General features: G+C 34.8%; 1 protein-coding gene across 3 annotated transcripts in view; it reads right to left on the minus strand.

The window, feature by feature from the left end:
- The window catches only part of LOC113502550 (synaptotagmin-7), a 507,062-nt gene that overhangs the window by 352,711 nt on the left and 133,702 nt on the right, over positions 1-20,649 (minus strand). For all 3 annotated transcript variants that reach the window (XM_026884161.1, XM_026884159.1, XM_026884160.1), the window contains exon 2: positions 3,513-3,664. In XM_026884161.1, coding sequence (XP_026739962.1) covers positions 3,513-3,655 — 143 coding nt within the window. In that variant the 5' untranslated portion in view covers positions 3,656-3,664. The remainder of the gene's footprint in view (positions 1-3,512; positions 3,665-20,649) is intronic.

Genomic DNA, 20,649 nt, shown 5'->3' on the forward strand with positions numbered 1-20,649 from the left:
GAAATAAACATACAAACATACCTACGAAAATCATTACCCTTTTTCTGAGTTGGGTAGAAAAGGACCTTGGAACTTCGAAGATTTATTACTACGAATTAAACCTTTTATAAGGTCACGTATTTTTGGGAAGATTGACCCACAGACCCAAAGACTATTTGGAACGAAGATCTTTATGGTTCAGTTAATACAGGATATGATTTGTTAGACGTTTTAGCATAAATTGGGTCTATTGCGTTTAGAAAGAATTATTGTGATTTATATTTACTATTGAGAAATATTATTTTGTGAAATATTTTCGGTATTTTTTTCATTTCTTAAAAAGTTTCATGATAAAAACATTATATCTGGTCATGTCCAAAAAACTATCGACATAGTTTTTCTGTTGGATCTTATTATACATTTCTTAAACATAGATTATGTAGTATGTATTTTATATATCTTAACTTTTTATACGTTACCAAAAGGGTGTATTGAAAACACAATATTTTAATAAACCTTTAGAAGTCCTGTCAAGGAATTCTACTGCCAATACTGTTGAAGCTAGCGCACGTCGACCTACGCGCTACGAAACGCTACAACGGGCTACAAAATGCTACGCTCGTGCTACAATACTCTACGCGCTCTCTCGTTTCCTTAACTGTGAGAGTATTGTCTTCAAAAGGTAGAAATGCTGTTTTTGATCTTTTGAACTACTAAAATTCTTTGAGTAGTTTTGCATGATTCACAATCACAATCAATACAAACTTAACACATTTAAAATGTTAGGCCCAAAGAAGATTGATTCTACTCAACCCCTAATGACTTAACTTCACTAAAAACCTTTTACTACACAAAATAAAAGCCTATTGTCTAACCCGCCGACTTTAAGTCTGTTAGTAAGTTTCGAGAACTTTCAAAGTCGAAAAAAGTCGATTAATGAGTTGGCCCTTTCTTTTTAACAGGTCTGTTGTAATTGGTGAAATAGAAGTTGTTCAGTAATTGTTGTAAATGTTAACGATAATTGTATAAGAATTGGATTATTTGGGTAATAAGTTTATCTGCAAATAACTCAAATTTCCACAATAAATCTTCACAAACCTCCAATTTCAACTTCACTTGTTTTATTCAATATTCGATACAAGATACTCATAAAAATCTAAAATTTTGACTCAAATTCTACATAGATCTTTCTAAACCAATATTTCAGATTGGACTAAGGCGTGTCGATCTGAGTTATGAAGCTGGCTTTCCGCCATATACGGTTACTATAGAAGATGGCACTGTGGCCAGAATTTATCTTTCCAAATCTAACATTTATGGAGGCTTTCTGATTTATAAGGTAGCTAGGTCGAATGCACAAAGACTTACAAAAAGAATTACAGATTTTTCTGAAGATGTAAAATTGACTTGATGTCATTTTAAACACTTATTAAACAATTTACCAGATGTAGATAGATTTTAACAAGCCGAAATATAAGTTTCGCAAAAAAAAACTTATATTATCTTTTAAAAGCTGAATATTTTGAATACTTTGAAAACGTTTTTCCAAGTCATGACCATATCAGCTTCTCTTGACCCACACTTTTTGAACGTAGCCTAAGCTCTTCTTGCGACCGGATTTGTCCATATAAAAAAAAAACACAATTAAAAAAATAATTGCTACAAGTCACTGTCCTTAAAAACTTTAATGTCCGTCAAAAAACAATACCTTAATTACATAATTTTCCGCTTCACCTCCAACTGCCGATAACCTGCAGCTTATTGACTGTCCTCCAAATTTCCCCTAAAATTGAAACCTATATTTTCACGGAATACTTGATAAAAGGTAATAGGTGTGTATATCGGTTTGGCACTTGAATCTTGGCAACCGTATCGGAGGGCTAACCACTAGTTCTCAAAGTAGACATTATTGCAATTGTGGACAGGCAGTAAAAACTATCTCTTCGAAAAACTTTTGAAGGTCTCGATTTTTAACAAACATATCTAAGAAAATATTCACATAATTCGCCTTTAATTTAAAATAAACTGACTTGACTGCACGGATAGCCGAGTGGTTGAGGTCACCACACCAAACCTCCTGAGCGCCAGCGACGTGTCGCGGGCTCGATCCTCGCTTAGGACAATCTTTAGTGATTGATCCACCATGCTTGTCCCACGTCTTTCCTTTTCATCCAAAGGTTGCCTGGAAGATATCGCTTTTAGCGATAAGACCGCCATTGTACCCTAACATTGAATGTATTATGAATCACTGCTGCAATTCCATGGTGTACAATAAAGAATATTCTAATCTAATCTAATTTTGTATTGAATCTCTTTGCCTTTGAGCATGTGACTTAAATGTTAGTGAAATCACCTGACACATACAGGCATTGCAAAATAATATTCCTAAATGCGGGAGTTTTTTGTCTCAAAAATAACTAAATTGTAATCAATCTTCATTGGTATGTCTGTCTATAACGTCATAGCTACACGAGACACGTGAAAATTATAACACCCTTATTTTTGTGTGGCAGTTAAAAAGAGACATCGCTATTCACCGTACTCTATACGGTGAATAGCGATGTCTCTCTCTCTCGCTTCCGAATCTGCAATAATATTGCTTTGAGAGGCAGAAACCGCATCAGATATCTGTTCTGTTTGCTGTCCAATATTTGAATTCCTAGAAATAAATTGTTTAGCAACTATCTGCGGTAGTTTTGAACTGGAATTTGTGTCTGGGTTTCAGCCTAGAGGAATAGCAATTCGATATTGAGAGTTGATGTCTGTGGAATTCTAGTTGAAAAATGGGCGTGTATAATTTTTTGAATGATGTAATAGTTTACTCACGCGTATTTATCGGGGTTGCCAGACTAGTTTCGGACGCTGACGTCAGTTCGCTGGTCCGAAACGAGTCGGGCACCACCGATAAATACGTGTAAGTAAACCGTTACACAATTTAATAATGAATCAGTCTTACGATAGTCATTGTATAAATTGGTTAATAATTGAAGAGTTGCTTTTACGTCATACTATGGTAAATATATTATATTATTATTATTATAACATTGTCTGTGTAAATATTGCTGTAATTATGAGGTTTAAGTAGAATTTAATGTTTCCCTGCTAGTTTGCAAAGTGCCAACTCGTCTTATTTTTAAATAAGTTATGGAACCTGAAGATTTTGTATCTCTACTAATTTTGGTTTGGATATTAGACTGACGAAGAATTCCCCTTTTTTATATTCTTCTTTTTATAGTTATACTCTTGGTAAAAGCATCGTGGTTTTATCCATCGCCTGTCCTTTCTTATCGAAGCTTTCCTCGTACTCACCTCGACTTCACCTGGTCAGTACCACATTGGTGTTGCTAATAAACTAGATTTTATAAAAAGAAATCGATTGTTGACGATAGTTGATGTTGACAATGTCATGAATAAAACAAATCAAATGCCTCAGAGCAAGGTTACGCTTCATAAGTCATGTTTTTCCATGCGAGCAGCTGGCTCCCTCGAATTATAAGACGTTGTCACGTCAAATAATACACAATTGAACTGACCTGATAGCACAGCTAGTGCCATCTTCCTCGTCCTCCCTCTTTTTCCTCCTACGCCGGATGTAGAGGTAGGCGGCGACTGCGAACAGCACAGCAGCCGCACCACATCCCAGGATCACCAGGAACACCACCTCACGACCCTTCATCGTGACCTGCTGAAGAGAAGGTGGAATTAGTCCAAGATTTGATGACAGAATTGAACAGAAATCTAACAATTTTTTGGACTGCTTTTTTGTAATAGCACTATGCTATCTGAATCAAATTCTCAGTAGCTTAATTTAAGTAACGAAATCTTAACAAGCGTATAATTATTTTCATGTTTAATTTATTCTTAATAATTTGAACATAATATACCAATGGCTAAGTGTCAGCTGAGAAGACAGAGATTAAGGATATACGACAGTTTTTCCGGCTGTTTAATTAATGCCTTAGTATTGTGACGTATTTGGAACCAATTAAATAAAATTAAAAAACATATACTTTCTCTTGATTCCAGACCCCTTTGGTAAAAATTTATGAATTCTATTTTCGCTTTTAGTTCTAGACCATCAAAAGTTATTTTTTCCAAATCCTCTCATTAGCACAAGTCCATAAATAAAACAAAAAATAATCTAGCCTAGAGCAGTATTAAAAATAAACGTTTAAATCATACTAATCGCTATAAGAACTTAACCACAAAACCAACGACATAACACCCAAGCGACTTTCACCCTTACTTTAATAGAGATAGAGTCTTACTCAACTGCACAAGTAAAGATGTATTGCACATTTACTGGAAAAACTGGATTCGTGCCAAATCGCGGTTATGCTAATAAAATACTGCATGCATGTAATTTACTTTAAAATGTAATTGGCGAACGTAAAACGCTAAAATTGTATGTTAATTTGAAGAAAAAATAATATTATTAATAGTTTCCGTTATAATAGGGAATAGAGATTTCTAAAAAAATATCGGATACGTATTTTTTATTTTATCTCGTAAACAAAAAAATAATGAGATACAGTTATTTAAAATGTCGTGTGACGTCACTTACTACTACGCTTTTTACTAGCAAGTGATGGTACTAGCCCCCACTATCATCTGAAGTGCTTTAAATCTTCCTCACTTTTTTTAATGATGTGATAAAATGAAATATACGTATTCAATATTTTTTGGAAACCTGTCTGACTGGCTTAACAGATTTATTTTATTAAGTTTAGTCATAAACTAATGCCATCGGTGTTTTTAGTCTAAAAAATAATAAATTTATGCCCGAAGATGTAGCCAAGAAAATTTTAATGATAGCTTTCTCTAGCCAAATGATATTACTGTATCAGTTAGCATCAATTCAAAACTATGAAATGTTTGGAGATGACAGGTCAAAGTCATATGACTTAATGAAATTAAATGTCATTTTGATTTGAGAGACTATTGTAGAAATTAATGTCACTTTTTCCAACGTTTTTATAAACTCACTTTCTTGTTTGTTTGTCGTTCCGGTTGGATTTTAACAACTCAATTTTGAGTCACATCCTGATAAGCTAGCAGGCTGAAATTTTCAGGGTAGCTTCAAACCCGATGACAATGCAATTTACAACTATAAAAACGGCAGGACCGATATTGATAAAATATGAATGGACATTTAAAAATGTGGGTTTTCGGATTTTTAAATCTATTATTTTTTAAACAATAAAATACATGTAATACACTGAAGAAATTCGAACCTTAAATACATATTCGCCACGCCTTTTGCGTATTAATAAAAATAAAGATGAAAACAGTCACTTGTCTCAATTGGCTGGAGAAGAAAAAAAATAGGATATGTAATTGTTTATGTACAAAAGGTTGTGTTCTTATTGACAAAATGTCAAGACTATGATTGATAGCTATATGTATTTTACTTTCTTCAAGGAAAGAAGAAATTATACCTGTAGCAAAAAAATATTTTATTGTCATTGTTATACACATAATCTTCCTAAAGTTGCAAGTGAAACATACTATTTTTAGGAGAACCATATTTCAAAATAGGCATTAAAATAAAATCCTGAACCAAAATTACAGACTATAACATTTTGTCATATGTATTGAGGACACTTAGGTCACTGGTTAAATGTTCGTGAATGACAAAGATAACCTATCACAGACACTTGAAGTCAGGTATTTTGCTATGCATTTGCTGTGCGTTGCCCTTGAATACAGCAAAAGATTCTTTTGTATTTACAACACGTTCAAAGCATCCCAAAATTGGCCGCATCCGCATACACGGTCATTTTCCATTGTAAAGTGAAAACGGAAATGTTGAAACATTTAAATATTTGGATTTTAGCCAAAGACAGGCGTTTAGTACGAAATCTAGCAAATTGTGTGCAAGCCCCAAAGATTTGGGAAAATAAATCTTACTGGTTGGATGTAAAGTCTAAATTCCTTTGAATAGTTTGGATGGTACAGCTATGAAGAAAGGTATCAAGTGGTAGAAGTTCATTTTCTTTCCCTTATTAGTTAAGATTTAAATTTTAGTTTTAAAGTAGCATATTATTATGGCTTTTTTCGAAATTTGTGAAAGGAAAATAGTTTTTTGGTGGTTTTGCAGCTCTCTGCATGGATTTGTGATGCTCGATGTATGTTTGATCCCAATGCAGACAAAGTACTAATATGACTTTTTTTCAAAGTTATATGTAATTTTCTTAATTATTCTACGAGAAGAAAACATCGCAAGGAAACCTGGTTCCCAAATGTTGAAATCTGAACACACCAATCTGCAGTGAGCTAGCGTGGTGATCGATGCTCAAACCTTCCATATACGGGAAGAGGCCTGTGCCCAGCAGTGGGACGTATTCAGACTGATATTTTTTTTAACGTTCTTTCTTACCGTGCCAAGTATGAACTTAAGACGGACTTAATACCTGAGACATTCTCACCAGTGAACCAAAGAGTGATGCAGAGATATCAAGAGGTAGGTGTATCCCACTAATCCTACTTATATTATAAACGCGAAAAGCCTACTAAAATTAATACTAATAAGTCCTAAGAATGTCCATTTCATAATAGACTCAATTTTTTTCTTTTATCGTTTATCAAAATCCCATTTTACGAAGGTTGTAAATCAAACGAAAGCTACCGGTATGTTTAGGTTCCACAAAAAACCTTTTTACGTCAATCTGGAGTCAAACCAGTCAGGCACGGTTCACGCTAAATTGCGAGGGCAAAAACAGATAGGTTGTAAATGTTGGGCCACTAAACCAGAGAGGAAACGTTCGTACTCCAAACCGTTGATAATGTTACATTACATTTTACTTATATCGTTTAAAACTGTCTCTGTAAGTTGCTTTGGTATTGTTTGGGTGAAGTGCACGATCGTTTTTTTCGGTGCTTGGGTGTAATTTATCTATGTTATGTATATGTGAAGAAATATATATATGTATTTGCTTCTCAGTTCTCTTGTGTACTCATAATACTAGCTTAGCTTAGTTTGAGAATAGATGGCGTTGTGTGAACGTTGGTAAATATTATTTGATAATGATAATATTATAGAATAAATAATATAGAAATAGGATTATCATTCATCGGCCATTGTAAATAGCGGAATTTTGACCCAGTCGGAAAGTCAATTCAGTTCGTTTTATCTTACATCATTATTATACTGTATTTCACACAACGAATCTTTTAAGAACGAAATATAAATTGGAAAACATTAAAAACGCTGTAACTATGGCCCGACAACCACCTATGCGGACTCCGATGCGGCGCGGGCTGACATCGACCCGAGTGCGTTCGAACGAGCAAGTTTACTCGCGCTAGTAGTTACACCGATTTACTAGCATGGGAGAGTAAGTTTTTTATTAATAATGTTTTCTTCGATTGTAATTCTTGTATTTTTTTAAAACATATTGTAAATGAGAGTATTCACATCTTAAGCGGAGCACAAAACTGCAATGTTTGTAATTTTCTTAATTTTTTATATTTTTTTATTTCAGTGATCAACATTAGTTAAACTATGCCTAAATATTAAATAGATTTGGTCCTTTCCAGAGGTAGAACGGTTTATTGAAGACATGACATTACAAGGAATTTTTGCAGGCTTTAACTCTGTTTATTTTTTAAATTTAGTCTCATGCATCTCATGCATGACATGGCAAATGTCAAGCAAACAGCCCGCATAAGTGGTTAATAACACTTGTGAGCTTTGTTGAAGTATAGATTACGTTTGCTTAGCTGAGAATATAAACAATATTAATTAATCTATTGGACTGATAATTACATCAACTTCACCGTAGGGTGACAGTACAAATAGTCCATGCTTGCCTTGGTTAAAGAGAATAGATATGTAAAGAATGCCAAATGATTATACCGCATTGTACCCCAACATTGTATGTATTAAGAATCACTGCTGTAATTCCATGGTGTACAATAAATAATATTCAAACCAGAAAATAAATTTAATATTGAAAACAGAATATCCTCGCGAGTTTTTTTAAAAGTAGTATTTCTGAATTAAATTCTTACGTTTTTCATAACTTAAGTATTTGAATTATGAAAAAGTATTATATTTTTTTATAAATTTAAAAATTAAAAATTATTATTATTGTTTAATACAGTCACTATAACATTCGCAGCATTGTAAATATTCCAACAATACCATAACAAATGGCGTGACATTTTTATTTGGAATGAATGATAGTGGAAACAAAATAGTAAGTATTCCTCGCAAAATAAAATACGTAAAAATTATAAACGTGCTTTATGAAACCAATATTCAATCCAATATTCAGGATGACAGTCTTTTTCAATCTTGAAATTATCTACTTGTTCATACACTTTCGCCTACCGGCGAGTAACAGGCAAGTGAACTATCCCGTTCAAACGCTCCCGCACGAAGATAACTGCGGGGCCATTCTGAAATAATACAAATCGATTTACAAATGATATACGAAACCATTGAAGCTGTATGAATTAATGTCTAACATCTGAAAGTAATTCTAGAATAGTATGTTAGAAGATGTAAGTACTAGAATAAATATTAAAATACCTACATAATGTGTTGTTAGACATGTCTGTTAGTCTTTTCACAAGCAAGCCGCGTAACAAATTTCGATGAAATTTTGAAGATACTTTTCATGATACATGAGTGTACAAAGTGATTGCCAGTATTCAAAATAATAAAGCAGTAATAAGTGATGATGATAAAATTTTGATTCGATTTTGAATTTTGATTTAGAGAAGAAAGTCGCTGAAACTGCTGGGAAGTTAAGCAAAAAAATTGTGATATTTTTTTCATTTTTTTTTTGTCATTCTAATTTGCTATTATGTCGCATGTTTAGTTTTGGTTATACTATACCTAAATTTACAAAGTAGGTATTGTAACAATACACCGAATAAAACACTAAAACTAAGCCTTATTTTCGTAGTATTCAAGCAATTTGAATAAATTCACAATCTCCTTGTTGTGGCTCTACGTCAACGATAAAATAATTCCACGCGCGAAACATAGATGGCGTTACGGGCTATCAATGAAAGTATTTTATCGTTTTGCGGCAATTATTGCTTTGACCTTTTTATACTTTCAAACTTGTCTGACTGAGAGGTATCGTGTTGCTCAGACAACTGGCTGGAGGAGGTTAGATAGCCAGTTGTAAAACACTGTTACTTAGCTGCACCTGGTTAGACTGGAAGCCAATCCCAACATAGTAGGGTAAAAAACATTAAAAAAACAGACGAATAGAGAATCTCTTTCTTTTTGACAAAAATTCAACATTATTTACACGAAAACAAAGACACAACAAAAAACCTTCCAGACACAGTTTTTGAACCCACAAGCGTATAAAAATCTTCTTTAACGCCCGAAAAATACAGGAAAATGTTACAAGCGAGGTTTCCTTGACAAAATATAAAAGGAAACCCGAGGCACCAATTTCATTTGAGCCCGATGAGGCATTTCGGCGTCATTTTGAACCAAAATTATTTTTACAGAGTAATCAAGGTGGTAAAATTTTACTTTTACCCGAAACCGTACGATACCAATTTATAATGTAACGACAATTTGAATATCTCGACAGTTTTCTTTGGATTTTTGTTTTTTGATCAAAATGTGGATGAGGTTTTTAAAGGTACGTACTTAAATGTTAAGAACGGGACCCTATTAATAAGTCTTCTCTGTCTTTTTGAGTACCTGTCACCAGGTTGTATCTCATGAACTTTTACAGATATACAGATGAAAATTACAGAAGTGGTATATTTCGGTTACAATCATTTTGATGAGTGACTATTTCTGTTTGTTTCTTTAGCTGATTTGTATGAAAACCTAACTTTCAGAGGCGAAATCTATCTAAAGTATCGAAGGTCTGCATTTCGACTTAATGTCCAAATCAAAATAAAAAAATATTTATTTACACCTAAGAAGGCGCTTTATAATCGTTCAAATACAGATCGAGTGACCCAAAATGCGCGATTCCATACTGCCATTTTTGTGAAGAAAAACCGGCAAGAAATTCTATCGTCATTAATTGAAATCTATGACTGCAAGGATAGCCAAATGGTTCATAATGTCGTCCATAGTGTACTACACTGCAATAAAAGTTTTGAGTACTGAGAACTACGTCTAACCCCGCGTAGGACAAGCATTTCTGCGATCCATGATGCTTATCTTGAGTTTTTGTGCATGTGACTTGAATGCTTGTGAAACCGCGAAATTATTAAATTGCTAAGCGGGAGTAGTTATTTTTTTATTCATTAAGAAAAAATTTTACCCACTCACCTCCAAAGCAAACCCTAATTATAAATCCATTCCGGTCGGCCAACCTCTAAACCCGATCTAATCTTGGCCTAAGGGCGTTTACACAAGATCAGAATTGCTGGCAGCTAAATACAGACCCACATGAAACTGCTCGCTCGTGTGTAACTGATCTCATAAAGGGATAAGGGTTCTCCTGATAAACTCTCTGACTTCCTTCAGACAGTACTCAGATTTGGAACATCTGGGCCCCGATTCTGCTATTTACAATAGCCGATTAATGAATGGCAGTTGGATTTTTGCAACTAGCCCTCATTTCCTCAAGCATTTTGCCAACATAATAATTGGAATTATGTACATTGTAATGACCATGAGTGTTCCACCCCGTACTGAATGAATAGAAAGCGAGGTAATTTTTTTTTTATCTTGCCCACTATGTCCTACTACTGGTCAATGCCCCCCCCCCCCAATCCTTCTATGATTCTCTATCCTGGGTCACATGGAACCAGCCCAATACGGAATAATAGTTAAATAAATAAAATGACTTTTATTTCAGGCAAGTTCACCCAAGTTAAGAAAGAGGAAATAATAATATCCATCATTTAAAATAAACGTTCATAAAAATCATTTTTCTAATGTCTGTCATCCATATTCAAGTCCCAAAAACTTCCGAAGAACATAATTGAAAAAGTTTGAAAGCGGTAATATTAAAATTTTTACAAATGAAAACTTGTTTATTGTTATTCTTTTCTTTTTATCTTTTATACAGTATAATGATTCAGTAAAGTTTATCTTTTGAGGAAATAATGAGGGGATGAAAGATAAAGGTACAATTTTCTTTAGTAAAAGTTATGGATCGCGATTACTTATATTTTTATAACTAACACTACACAAGAATTAGTAATGTCGTGGTGGCCGGTATGGATTTGTATGCACGATGGTGCAAGTTCGATTTAATTTAATTTTTGACCTTTGTTGTCACGCCTTCCGACGGAGGTCCAACGAAACCCACCTCTGCAAGAATTAAATTTCTTAGAGCGGAAATGTTTTTAAAAGTTCCGTATCTGAACGGTTTATCTACTAACAAGACTCCCCTGTCCGTCTGTCCGTGACCAGGAAATATCTCTGGCTAGTGGCTGAACAATTTTTTTTTGGATTATTATTATTATACCTATATTAGCTTTGAACATTCTAGTAACATGCATAAAAAGCACCTATACTCAAAACAAGCATTCGTGGATCACACGGCGACACGCTAAGCTCAGCAGGTAATTAGCTTGATGACAAATACCACTCAGCCCTTCGTGCAGTCAAACCCAATACCTATACAGATTTAGAACCAAAATCCTCTCCAATCTTGAAAACTTCGTCGTCTCTCAGCATAAGAATGCATTTCCACTATAGATGTGCGAGGATGCGTAGCGAGGGATGTGTTGGTAAAGAACAAATAGAATCGCTTCATTTACCTCGCCTCGCTCAGCGCAGCTCTGGTGGAAACGGCTCCGCGGTCATCCTCGCACGACACCTATCCATCTTACATCTCTGGTGGAAACGCAGCCTTAGGCTTTCAGCTTAAAGGCATTCCAAGATCAAAGAAACAGACTTACCTAACCAGGTAGGTCAGATCTTCGGAACGATTGAATGACAGTCCCTTTCAAGATTAGTGAACGAAGCCGACGAAACGAAATCCTAATTTCAAAGGTGAATGAACACATTCAGGTAATTTCTGGAAACCATTCGTTGAATGATTAGACGATTGAGCTGAGATTTCCTTAAGAAAATACCGATTATAAGGGTATTTCGATAAAGTCGTTTGTAAGACTACGTGCAGAAAGAATAAAAACGAATTATGTAGTGAGGGTCCACTGTCTGTCTGTTAGTCCGTCGATGAAATTTTCACAGATGGTGTTTTTCTATTGCCACTGTGATAATCATAGTTATCAACCTTTTTTACCCGGGTGAATCCTCATGGACTTTTTCGACCCTGGGGATGGCGGACAGGTATCTTTGGGCTAGAACCTTTACCGGCTAAAGCACCGGAGTGCTTCCCTATTTCCACACGGGAACGTGATGCAAACTATCCCGATCACAGGCAGGGCGATCATCTTAAAAAAATAGCAAAACGATAAACTGTTTTCCCCAGCAGTGGGCAAACATAGGTTAAATAATTGCGAAAATATTTGAGATTTGGTTTTAGGTTTCCCAACGGCTAAGTTTCATAGGTTATTCCATAATTTTCACAAGTATTTTGTCGGATTCAACAAACAATTCAAATCATTCTAAGGTTGCAAGGAGGTTTTACCTCTTATCTTGATTCCATTCAGCCCCCCCCCCTCCCATTACAGTCCCAACATTCATCAATTTGCTACTCAACGCGAAATGAACAAGAATGTCAAATGTCAAGCCTGAGGTCAAATTTGGATGGATCCTCAAAGCTTCTGCTTTCAATCATCTTGACCTTAAGACCGTTAATGGATTACCTACCTTGTAATACGTTTTAATTAAGATTAATTTCAATTGTCGGTTCAAGGAAATGCTTTTTTGCAATATAGTTTCAAAATGATTAAAAAAAATCGTAGTAGTTTATTTTTGTTAGATAGTAGCATTTCGAACCTATGATATTTATGAATAGTGACACCAAGTCAAAAATCAAATAAAAATTGAACAAAACTAGTTTCAGGAGTAAGATTTTACAGATTTTTTTATAGCTATTTGATGAGTAACTAATTATAAGTACTAAATTACATGAAAAGGTAGTTTTAGTAAAATACAAACGAATACATAGAGTCCATATTAAAACAATTAATGGGTTTAGGACTATTTTCCTACTCAGGCTACAGAATAGCCTATAAAAGGTAACAGCTAAGTTTCGAAAAACCTTCAAACAGGTTTACGTCGCTCAAAAATGTTTGAATCAAACTTAATATCGATACTTCCCTACTATGCCTACTTATTAATATTAAAAATGCGAAAGTAACTCTGTCTATCTATCTGTCTGTTATGCTTTCACGTCTAAACCACTGAAACTGATTTTAATGAAATTTGGTACAGAGATAGAGTTGACCTTAAGAAAGAACATAGGATAGTTTTTATCCCGGACTTTTGAAGAATTCTCTTGGAAACGCGATATAACCGACTAGACTATATCGCTTTAAAATAGAACTCAGTGCATAAAAACATTTTATGATCAAAAGAAAACTCTTTACTGCTAACATTTCAAATGTATCTCAATTACCATATTACCCCTACTTTTACAAGAATCCCTGCCCCATACAAATACAGTTTATGACGTCATAAACAATATAAAGGATTCCATAAAACGAAATGCTAAACTCAAGTGTATACTATTAAATTTTCATCGCGAGCTCAAAATAGAATGTTCTTGAAGAGACTTTGCAGCGATCGATTAGTAAGACAAAGGCTTCTTATAAAATCTTTTCAGGGTTACATAAACTGGAAAATACCAAAATAATGTAATTTTTGTAGGTTCTTCTCCATATTAATGACATTTTGGAAGTTTTTGACAATTTTTTGCTTCTGGAGCCAATACTATATCATTTTAAAAGGTGAGTGGAAAATGGCCTTCCTGAATTGAGAACTTTTCATTTTGAGTGAAATAAAGGGAAATATATATATATATATATATAAATACCAAATAAAGGGCGTGAATTTTTAGCGAGACTGATTCATTATTAAATGCAACGGTTTATTCACGCGTATTTATGGGGAGTTCCCGACAAGTTTCGGACCCAACAAGAGTCTTTAATCAAATCAAATCGCATCGCGACTCGGGATGCGTTGTTACATTAAAATTTAATAGATATGCATTTTAGGTTAGAAATAAATATGAGGCTACCTACAAATTTCTTTGTCACCCAACAATTACCTGTTAATGCAGTCAACCATACAGTTGTTAAATCAGCAACAGTAGTGCAGCTGTCACCGTTCATGAGATACACCCTGGTGACAGACAAAACACCAGAGTTTTAATATTAGGGTTCCGTCTTTACACTTTGGTAACGGGACCCTAAAAATGCGACCTAGAACCAGCTTCTCTAAGACTTGTAGTTACATAACATAACATACTTTAAAGGAATCTTTTCAAGTATGTTTCCAAGCAACGTTCCTTTCAAGAAAATATTGGCAAATAAAAGGAAAGGAAAACTGAAAAGCAAATACTCTCAAGGTGTATTGCGGAAAAACCGGGAATGTGTTGCGAAGAAAAACAGCATTGGTAGAAGAAAAACTTTAATTACGACGCTTTTATAAGCTTCAATGTATGTATGTTTGTTTGTAACCGACTCGTTAAGAATTGATTTCTCCCACGTTTTTATACACTCACTTTTCTTGTTTGTTTGTCGTTCCGGTTGGATTTTTGCAACTCAATTTTGAGGCGCTTCCCGATATGCTAGCAGGCTGAAATTTTTAGGGCAGCTTTCGAATCCGATGAAAGTAAATTTTCAACTGTAAAGATGGCTTGAGCGATTTTGATAAAATTTTAATGGAGTGGGATTTTACATTTTTTAAATCTATTAATTTTCCCACTTTGAACTGTGACTTTTATATTTTGAATGTGTTTTTTTAAAGACTTTATAAATAAAATTGCATGCGTTCAGATAATTAATAAATTAATTAAAACGGTTCTTTAAATAAAACCGCTGGTAAGGATATTAATCAGAAAGTTCAAATGATATTAGTTTTAAAACTTCGCATCGGTACTTTGTCTCCTATTCTGCTTGAAAAAGTGTATGAATTTAAGTTACTTAATCAAAATAATAAACAACTACAATTTAAAGCTATTCAAAGAAACCTTAAAACTTCTTAAGCAACGATATAAACAAGTTTATTTCTGAACTGAAAACATAAGTGTCCAGCATAACTTGAACCGGACCCTTAGAACATAACATTGTCGTTTGAACCAGAATACGACGCACAAAGGAATAGCAGGGGTCTTGCATAACTGGTGGTTTGAACATGTAGATTTTACTTCATGTAAAATCTAATATTTACATCTGACGATATATATTATAATAATGGTTCTGTTATGAATGGTAGGTAAATTTACCTAACATTTATGTTATATACTAGCTTTGTGTTAGGTTTCTAGGGATTCGTATAGATCATCATCATCGGCCTTACCTTTTTCCAACTATGTTTGGGTCGGCTGCCAGTCTAACCGGATTCAGCTAAGTACCAGTGTTTTACAAGGAGCGACTGCCTATCTGATCTCCTTAACCTAGTTACCTGGGCAACACGATACCCCTTGGTTAAACTGGTTGTCAGACTTTTCAAGCTTCTGACTACCTGTCAAAGATGTTAGAATAACAGCTGGCACCCACAATTTAACGTGCCTTCCGAAACAAGGAGGACCTCGTTATGACAAAGATGTTCACCCATCTAAAGAAGCGCCAAGCGTAGCTTAACCTGTGATCGATTCACTTACGCGGTTATAGCTTAGCCACGAGCGATCATCCAAAATGTAAAAACGGTACCCTATAGTTGAGGTGCGCCTGCACGGATAGCCGAGTGGTTGAGGTTACAGCGTCAATACTCAATATTTTTCGTCAAAACCATTGGGCGCGACGTGTCGCGTGTTTGATCCCCGCGTAAGTAAGTTGTTTTGAATCTGGATTTTTTTGAACGTGTGACTTGAATATTTGTGAAAGCCCGCGACACAAAGATTAAAATTCTTTCCCTGTGCCCTTTGCGGGAGCTGTTTAATAAAAAGAAGAATAGCTTTTGACTTAGCAAGAGATTTCATTGTTAAGTTTTTTTAATTACCAAGTTTTTGTAAAACAGTAAACTGTGAATCGCTTTAATCAATTTAAATTAAAACAAGCCATTATTGTATCTTTAAAAAAGCGTGATCGATAATTATATATTAGATTAATTATCACCATTTCAGAAACTAAGATTCATAGTGAAAATAAAACAAAAAAGATTCATATCCAAAAAGTTTTAACTCACCAACATTTTAATCTGTATAATTAAAATTAAACGCATACAAAAAGATAACAGTTTCACGAATAAAGATATGCCGCCATGTTTTAACTTTTGTTGTAAAATATCGTTATCGTGACGCCATTGTTAAAACAGGTTTAAACAAAATTATTAATGTGACGCCGTGCGGTATAGTGGTTCTCAAAGTTAATGATTTTAAATGCATTAAAAATTCGCGTGACTATATTGCTTAGGAATGTAATGTAAATTATTCAAATTGTCAAAAATCTGAAAGTTTTTTTTTATTATGTATGGTTATGATTTTGATACAGATATTTTCAAAAATACTTCAAGTACTACGTAAATTACGCAAACCAGAGTTCAAATATATGTAATGGATTCTTAACAAAATGTATCATAGTTACTTATTACAAGAGGTTCCGTACACACAGGCGAAAGAATAACAAAATCATCATCATTATCATTATAAGCTCATATTCGTCCACTGCTGGACATAAGCCTCTCCAATGGCACGCCATCAAGATCTATCAGAAATTTACATAATCAGTGCAAATTTCAACTAATCTTGCTATCACTATTCCTGAGATACAGCCTGGTGACTGAGACGGACACACAAACAAATATTAGAGACGTAGTAATATGGGTTCCTCTTAACCCGTCAGGTACTAAACCCTAAAAATATTTAATCCAAACTTCATCATCATCTCAGCCTATAGCAGTCCACTGCTCGACATAGGCCTCTCCATATGTTCTCCAATGCCACCTGCATCTAACGGGACCCAGTGGTCAATCAAAACTTATCTATACTAATATATAAAGCTAAAGAGTTTGTTTGTTTGAACGCGCTAATCTCAGGAACTACTGGTCCAAATTGCAAAATTCTTTTTGTGTTGCATAGACCATTCATCGAGGAAGGCTTTAGGTTATAAACCATCACGCTGCGACTAATAGGAGCGAAGATACAATGGAAATTGTAAAAAAAAGGGCAGGTATAAATCATAACCTATATCTTCTACCCACGGGGACGAAGTCGCGGGCAACAGCTAGTTAAACTATAAAAAAACAACAATTAGCCTGAACGCAGACATACTTTGTATATCCATTTCAAAAACCCACCATATTCCCTAGCGTAGTACATAAGCCTTCCTCTACCCTACAATGCATAAAATTACCGTTCAAAAGGTAAAACTTTGAGATTCGCTCCCGACCTACTATTCAGGTCACGATTTGAAATACGAGCGAGGGAACAAATTGACAGGATTTGCATATTGCTATGTCGCACCTAACATGGCTGGCTATCCCATGTGTTTTTGCCCTTAAGGCTGACATACATGATGTGTTTTTAATGCGATAACGATTAGAGGTGTAGATACAGGTGTGAAATTGAGAGGAATTGAAGAATCTGCAAATGTTTGAAACATAGATGACGACCTCCGTGGTCGAGTGGCGTACGCACCGGTTTCAAGGTGTCGCTAGCTCTGAGGTCCCGGGTTCGATCCCCGGTTGGGTTAATGTAAAAATTCACATTTCTACATTGTCTCGGGTCTGGGTGTTTGTGGTACCTTCGTTGTATCTGAATTCCATAACACAAGTGTTTTAGCATTTTATTTATTAATAGATGAGGATTTAAAGGTTCCAAAGGTTTACTCAGCTAAGCTTTAAATATAGTGGTAAAGGTCAATGCCATATATAGAATTGTTATGAGTATAGGTGTCTCTGTCCTTGTGACTAATAAAAGGAACAAGAAGAAAGGAAGATGACCACGCTATACACAGTCCATTCTGAGAAAAACCGTCAGCCCGATCATCGAATGAAATTAGAAAGTGAAGTTCAAAACGAAGTTTCAGCTGAAATATGATAAAATGCAATCAGACACAGGCAAATTTTCCACGTATTTTCATTGCTTTTTCCGAGAGTTATCATGTAGTATACTGCAAAGCCCAAAACAGCCTATAGAAGACTGACGAGGCTGCAAATCTCGCATATAGTTAAGGTTTGAGCATTGATCACCACGCTAGCTCACTGCGAGTTGGTGATTTCATTTCCTATATATTCAATCCAGGGTTCCTTCACCATTTGCCAATGGTGTCTTAGAATAGCAAAAAGGAAAGAACAAGTCACATCTCTACTCAGCCTGTGTTTGTTGGCATCAAACCTGCACCTCATGCTGCTCATGCATACCTATTATGCACACATAGACCGGCTAAACCAATAAAATACCGCCTTCCGGTTTCAGCTTTAAAATGCAATGTGAATAGGCTTTTATAGGGCAAAAACAAAATTGACCGTTTTTCAGCATGGACGCTATAGCGATGTTTTTTTTGTATCGATCGAAGGTATATTGAAACTGTAAATGCGAAGGCTATGTTAATTTTCAGGCCTAGTTTAGAAATATCCTTACTTTACACTTTTTAAGTTTTACCTGAACTTTTAAAACTTTATGTTGGGGTCGACATCCAGTCTAATCCGATGCAGTTAAGTGTTTTACAAGGAGCGACTGCCTATCTGACCTCCTTAACCCATTTACCTGGGCAACACAATATCTCTTGGCAGACTGGCTGTCAGACTTTCTAGCTTCTTATTACCCGTAGGCCGCAACGACGTGTATCACACACGTGCTTGTCCTACGCGGGGGTAGACCTCGTGTCACGTACCGCTCTGTGGGTTGGACTTGACTTTTACCATTTGGCTATAATGCAGTTAAGATCTTTACTATGACCATAAAATAAATAATCTCATATCCAATAACCGACCACAGCGATCATAACTATAATTTAACTGTCAATAAAAACATATATCAAACACAAATATCTATTTTTCTATATATAAAAATGAACTGCTGTTCGTTAGTCTCGAGAACGGCTGAACCGATTTGAATTATTTTAGTTTAGAAATATTTGTAGAAGTCCTAGGAAGGTATAAAGAAGTAAAATTGCGAAAAAGACACATAAAGTAACAACCCAATTTTCCATGTAAACGGCTTTATCTATTTTAGTGTCAAACTTTTCAATTATTTTCAAAATAATAAATGAAGTTTATCTTTTTCACATTTTTTTTATATGAAGACTAGCTGTTGCCCGCGACTTCGTCCCCGTGGGTAGAAGATATAAGTCATGATTTATACCTGCCCTGTTTTTTTCACATTTTCTATTGTATCTTCGCTCCTATTAGTCACAGCGTGATGGTTTAGAGCCTGAAGCCTTCCTTGATGAATGGTCTATTCAACACAAAAAGAATTTTTCAATTTGGACCAGTAGTTCCTTAGATTAGCGCGTTCAAACAAACAAACAAACTCTTCAGCTTTATATATTAGTATAGATATTTCTTACGGAAAAAAATGTTAATAAACCACGTGGTTAAAACCGCGGGAAACAGCTAGTTTAAGAATAAAAACGTGGTAATATAAAAATATTACTACAAGATCCTATCGTATAAGCCTGCATATTACCCAGTTCATAAAACTGAACTATGACGTCACTCAAGCGGTTTTTGCCCCTTTATAAAAAGCTAATAGACTTTAAAAGTACTTTCATTATAGCATATGGAAGTATAAAGCGATAAAACTTATTATGTTTTGAACCGACTTTAAAAAGGGGGAAGTTATAAATTTTTCTGTATATTTTTTTTTTACATTTGTAACCTAAGAACTTCGGATCGTTTTGGTTGGTTTTTTTTTTCGTCTAATGTGAAATTATGTCATTCATTTTGGTGTCATAATAATAATAAAAAAAATAATAAAATAATAAATCCTGGGACAACTCACACACGGTTATCTGATCCCAAGCTAAGCAGAGCTTGTTTTATGGTAACCAGACAACTGATAAACTTACTTATATATTTCTAAATACATACATATTATAGATAAATTACACCCAGACACCAGAACAAATGATGATGCTCATCACACAACATTTGTCCTGGGCGGGAATCGAACCCACGACCTCCGGTATAACAGTCAGGGTCACTAACCACTAGACCAACAGGCCCGTTTTTCTCAGTATTTTTTATTTGAAGTCTAGTTTGATTATGTTTTTGAGACTGCTTTACCTGAGATACGGGTTTGATTTCCATCCAGAACAAAAAGTTTGTGAGATCTAAATTACATGTGTATTTCGAAATATATAACTATGTTTATCAGTCGTTTATCACTCATTATACAAGCTTTGCTTAGTTTGATAGTAGATGGCGTTGTGCTTAAGTTATGTAATATTATTACCACTGAATCACTCATCTAAAAAACATCCCACTTGACCTGACATCCCAGGATTCTCCAATATTTCAAATATTCTGGTTTCCAAGTTTTAAATTACTTTGCGTCCTCTCATATTGAAACCTGCGTGGCATCACGTAGGCCATGACACTTCACGATGCGATGGACCCGCTGTTTTTCACAGTTTAAGTCGAAAAAAAAACAGTTTAAGGAAAGGGATTTTTTTTTAAAAAAATTGATCTTTTTATGTATCTAGGCAAGT

Source organism: Trichoplusia ni, chromosome 17, assembly GCF_003590095.1.
Source record: "Trichoplusia ni isolate ovarian cell line Hi5 chromosome 17, tn1, whole genome shotgun sequence".
NCBI classification, from domain to species: Eukaryota; Metazoa; Arthropoda; class Insecta; order Lepidoptera; family Noctuidae; genus Trichoplusia; species Trichoplusia ni.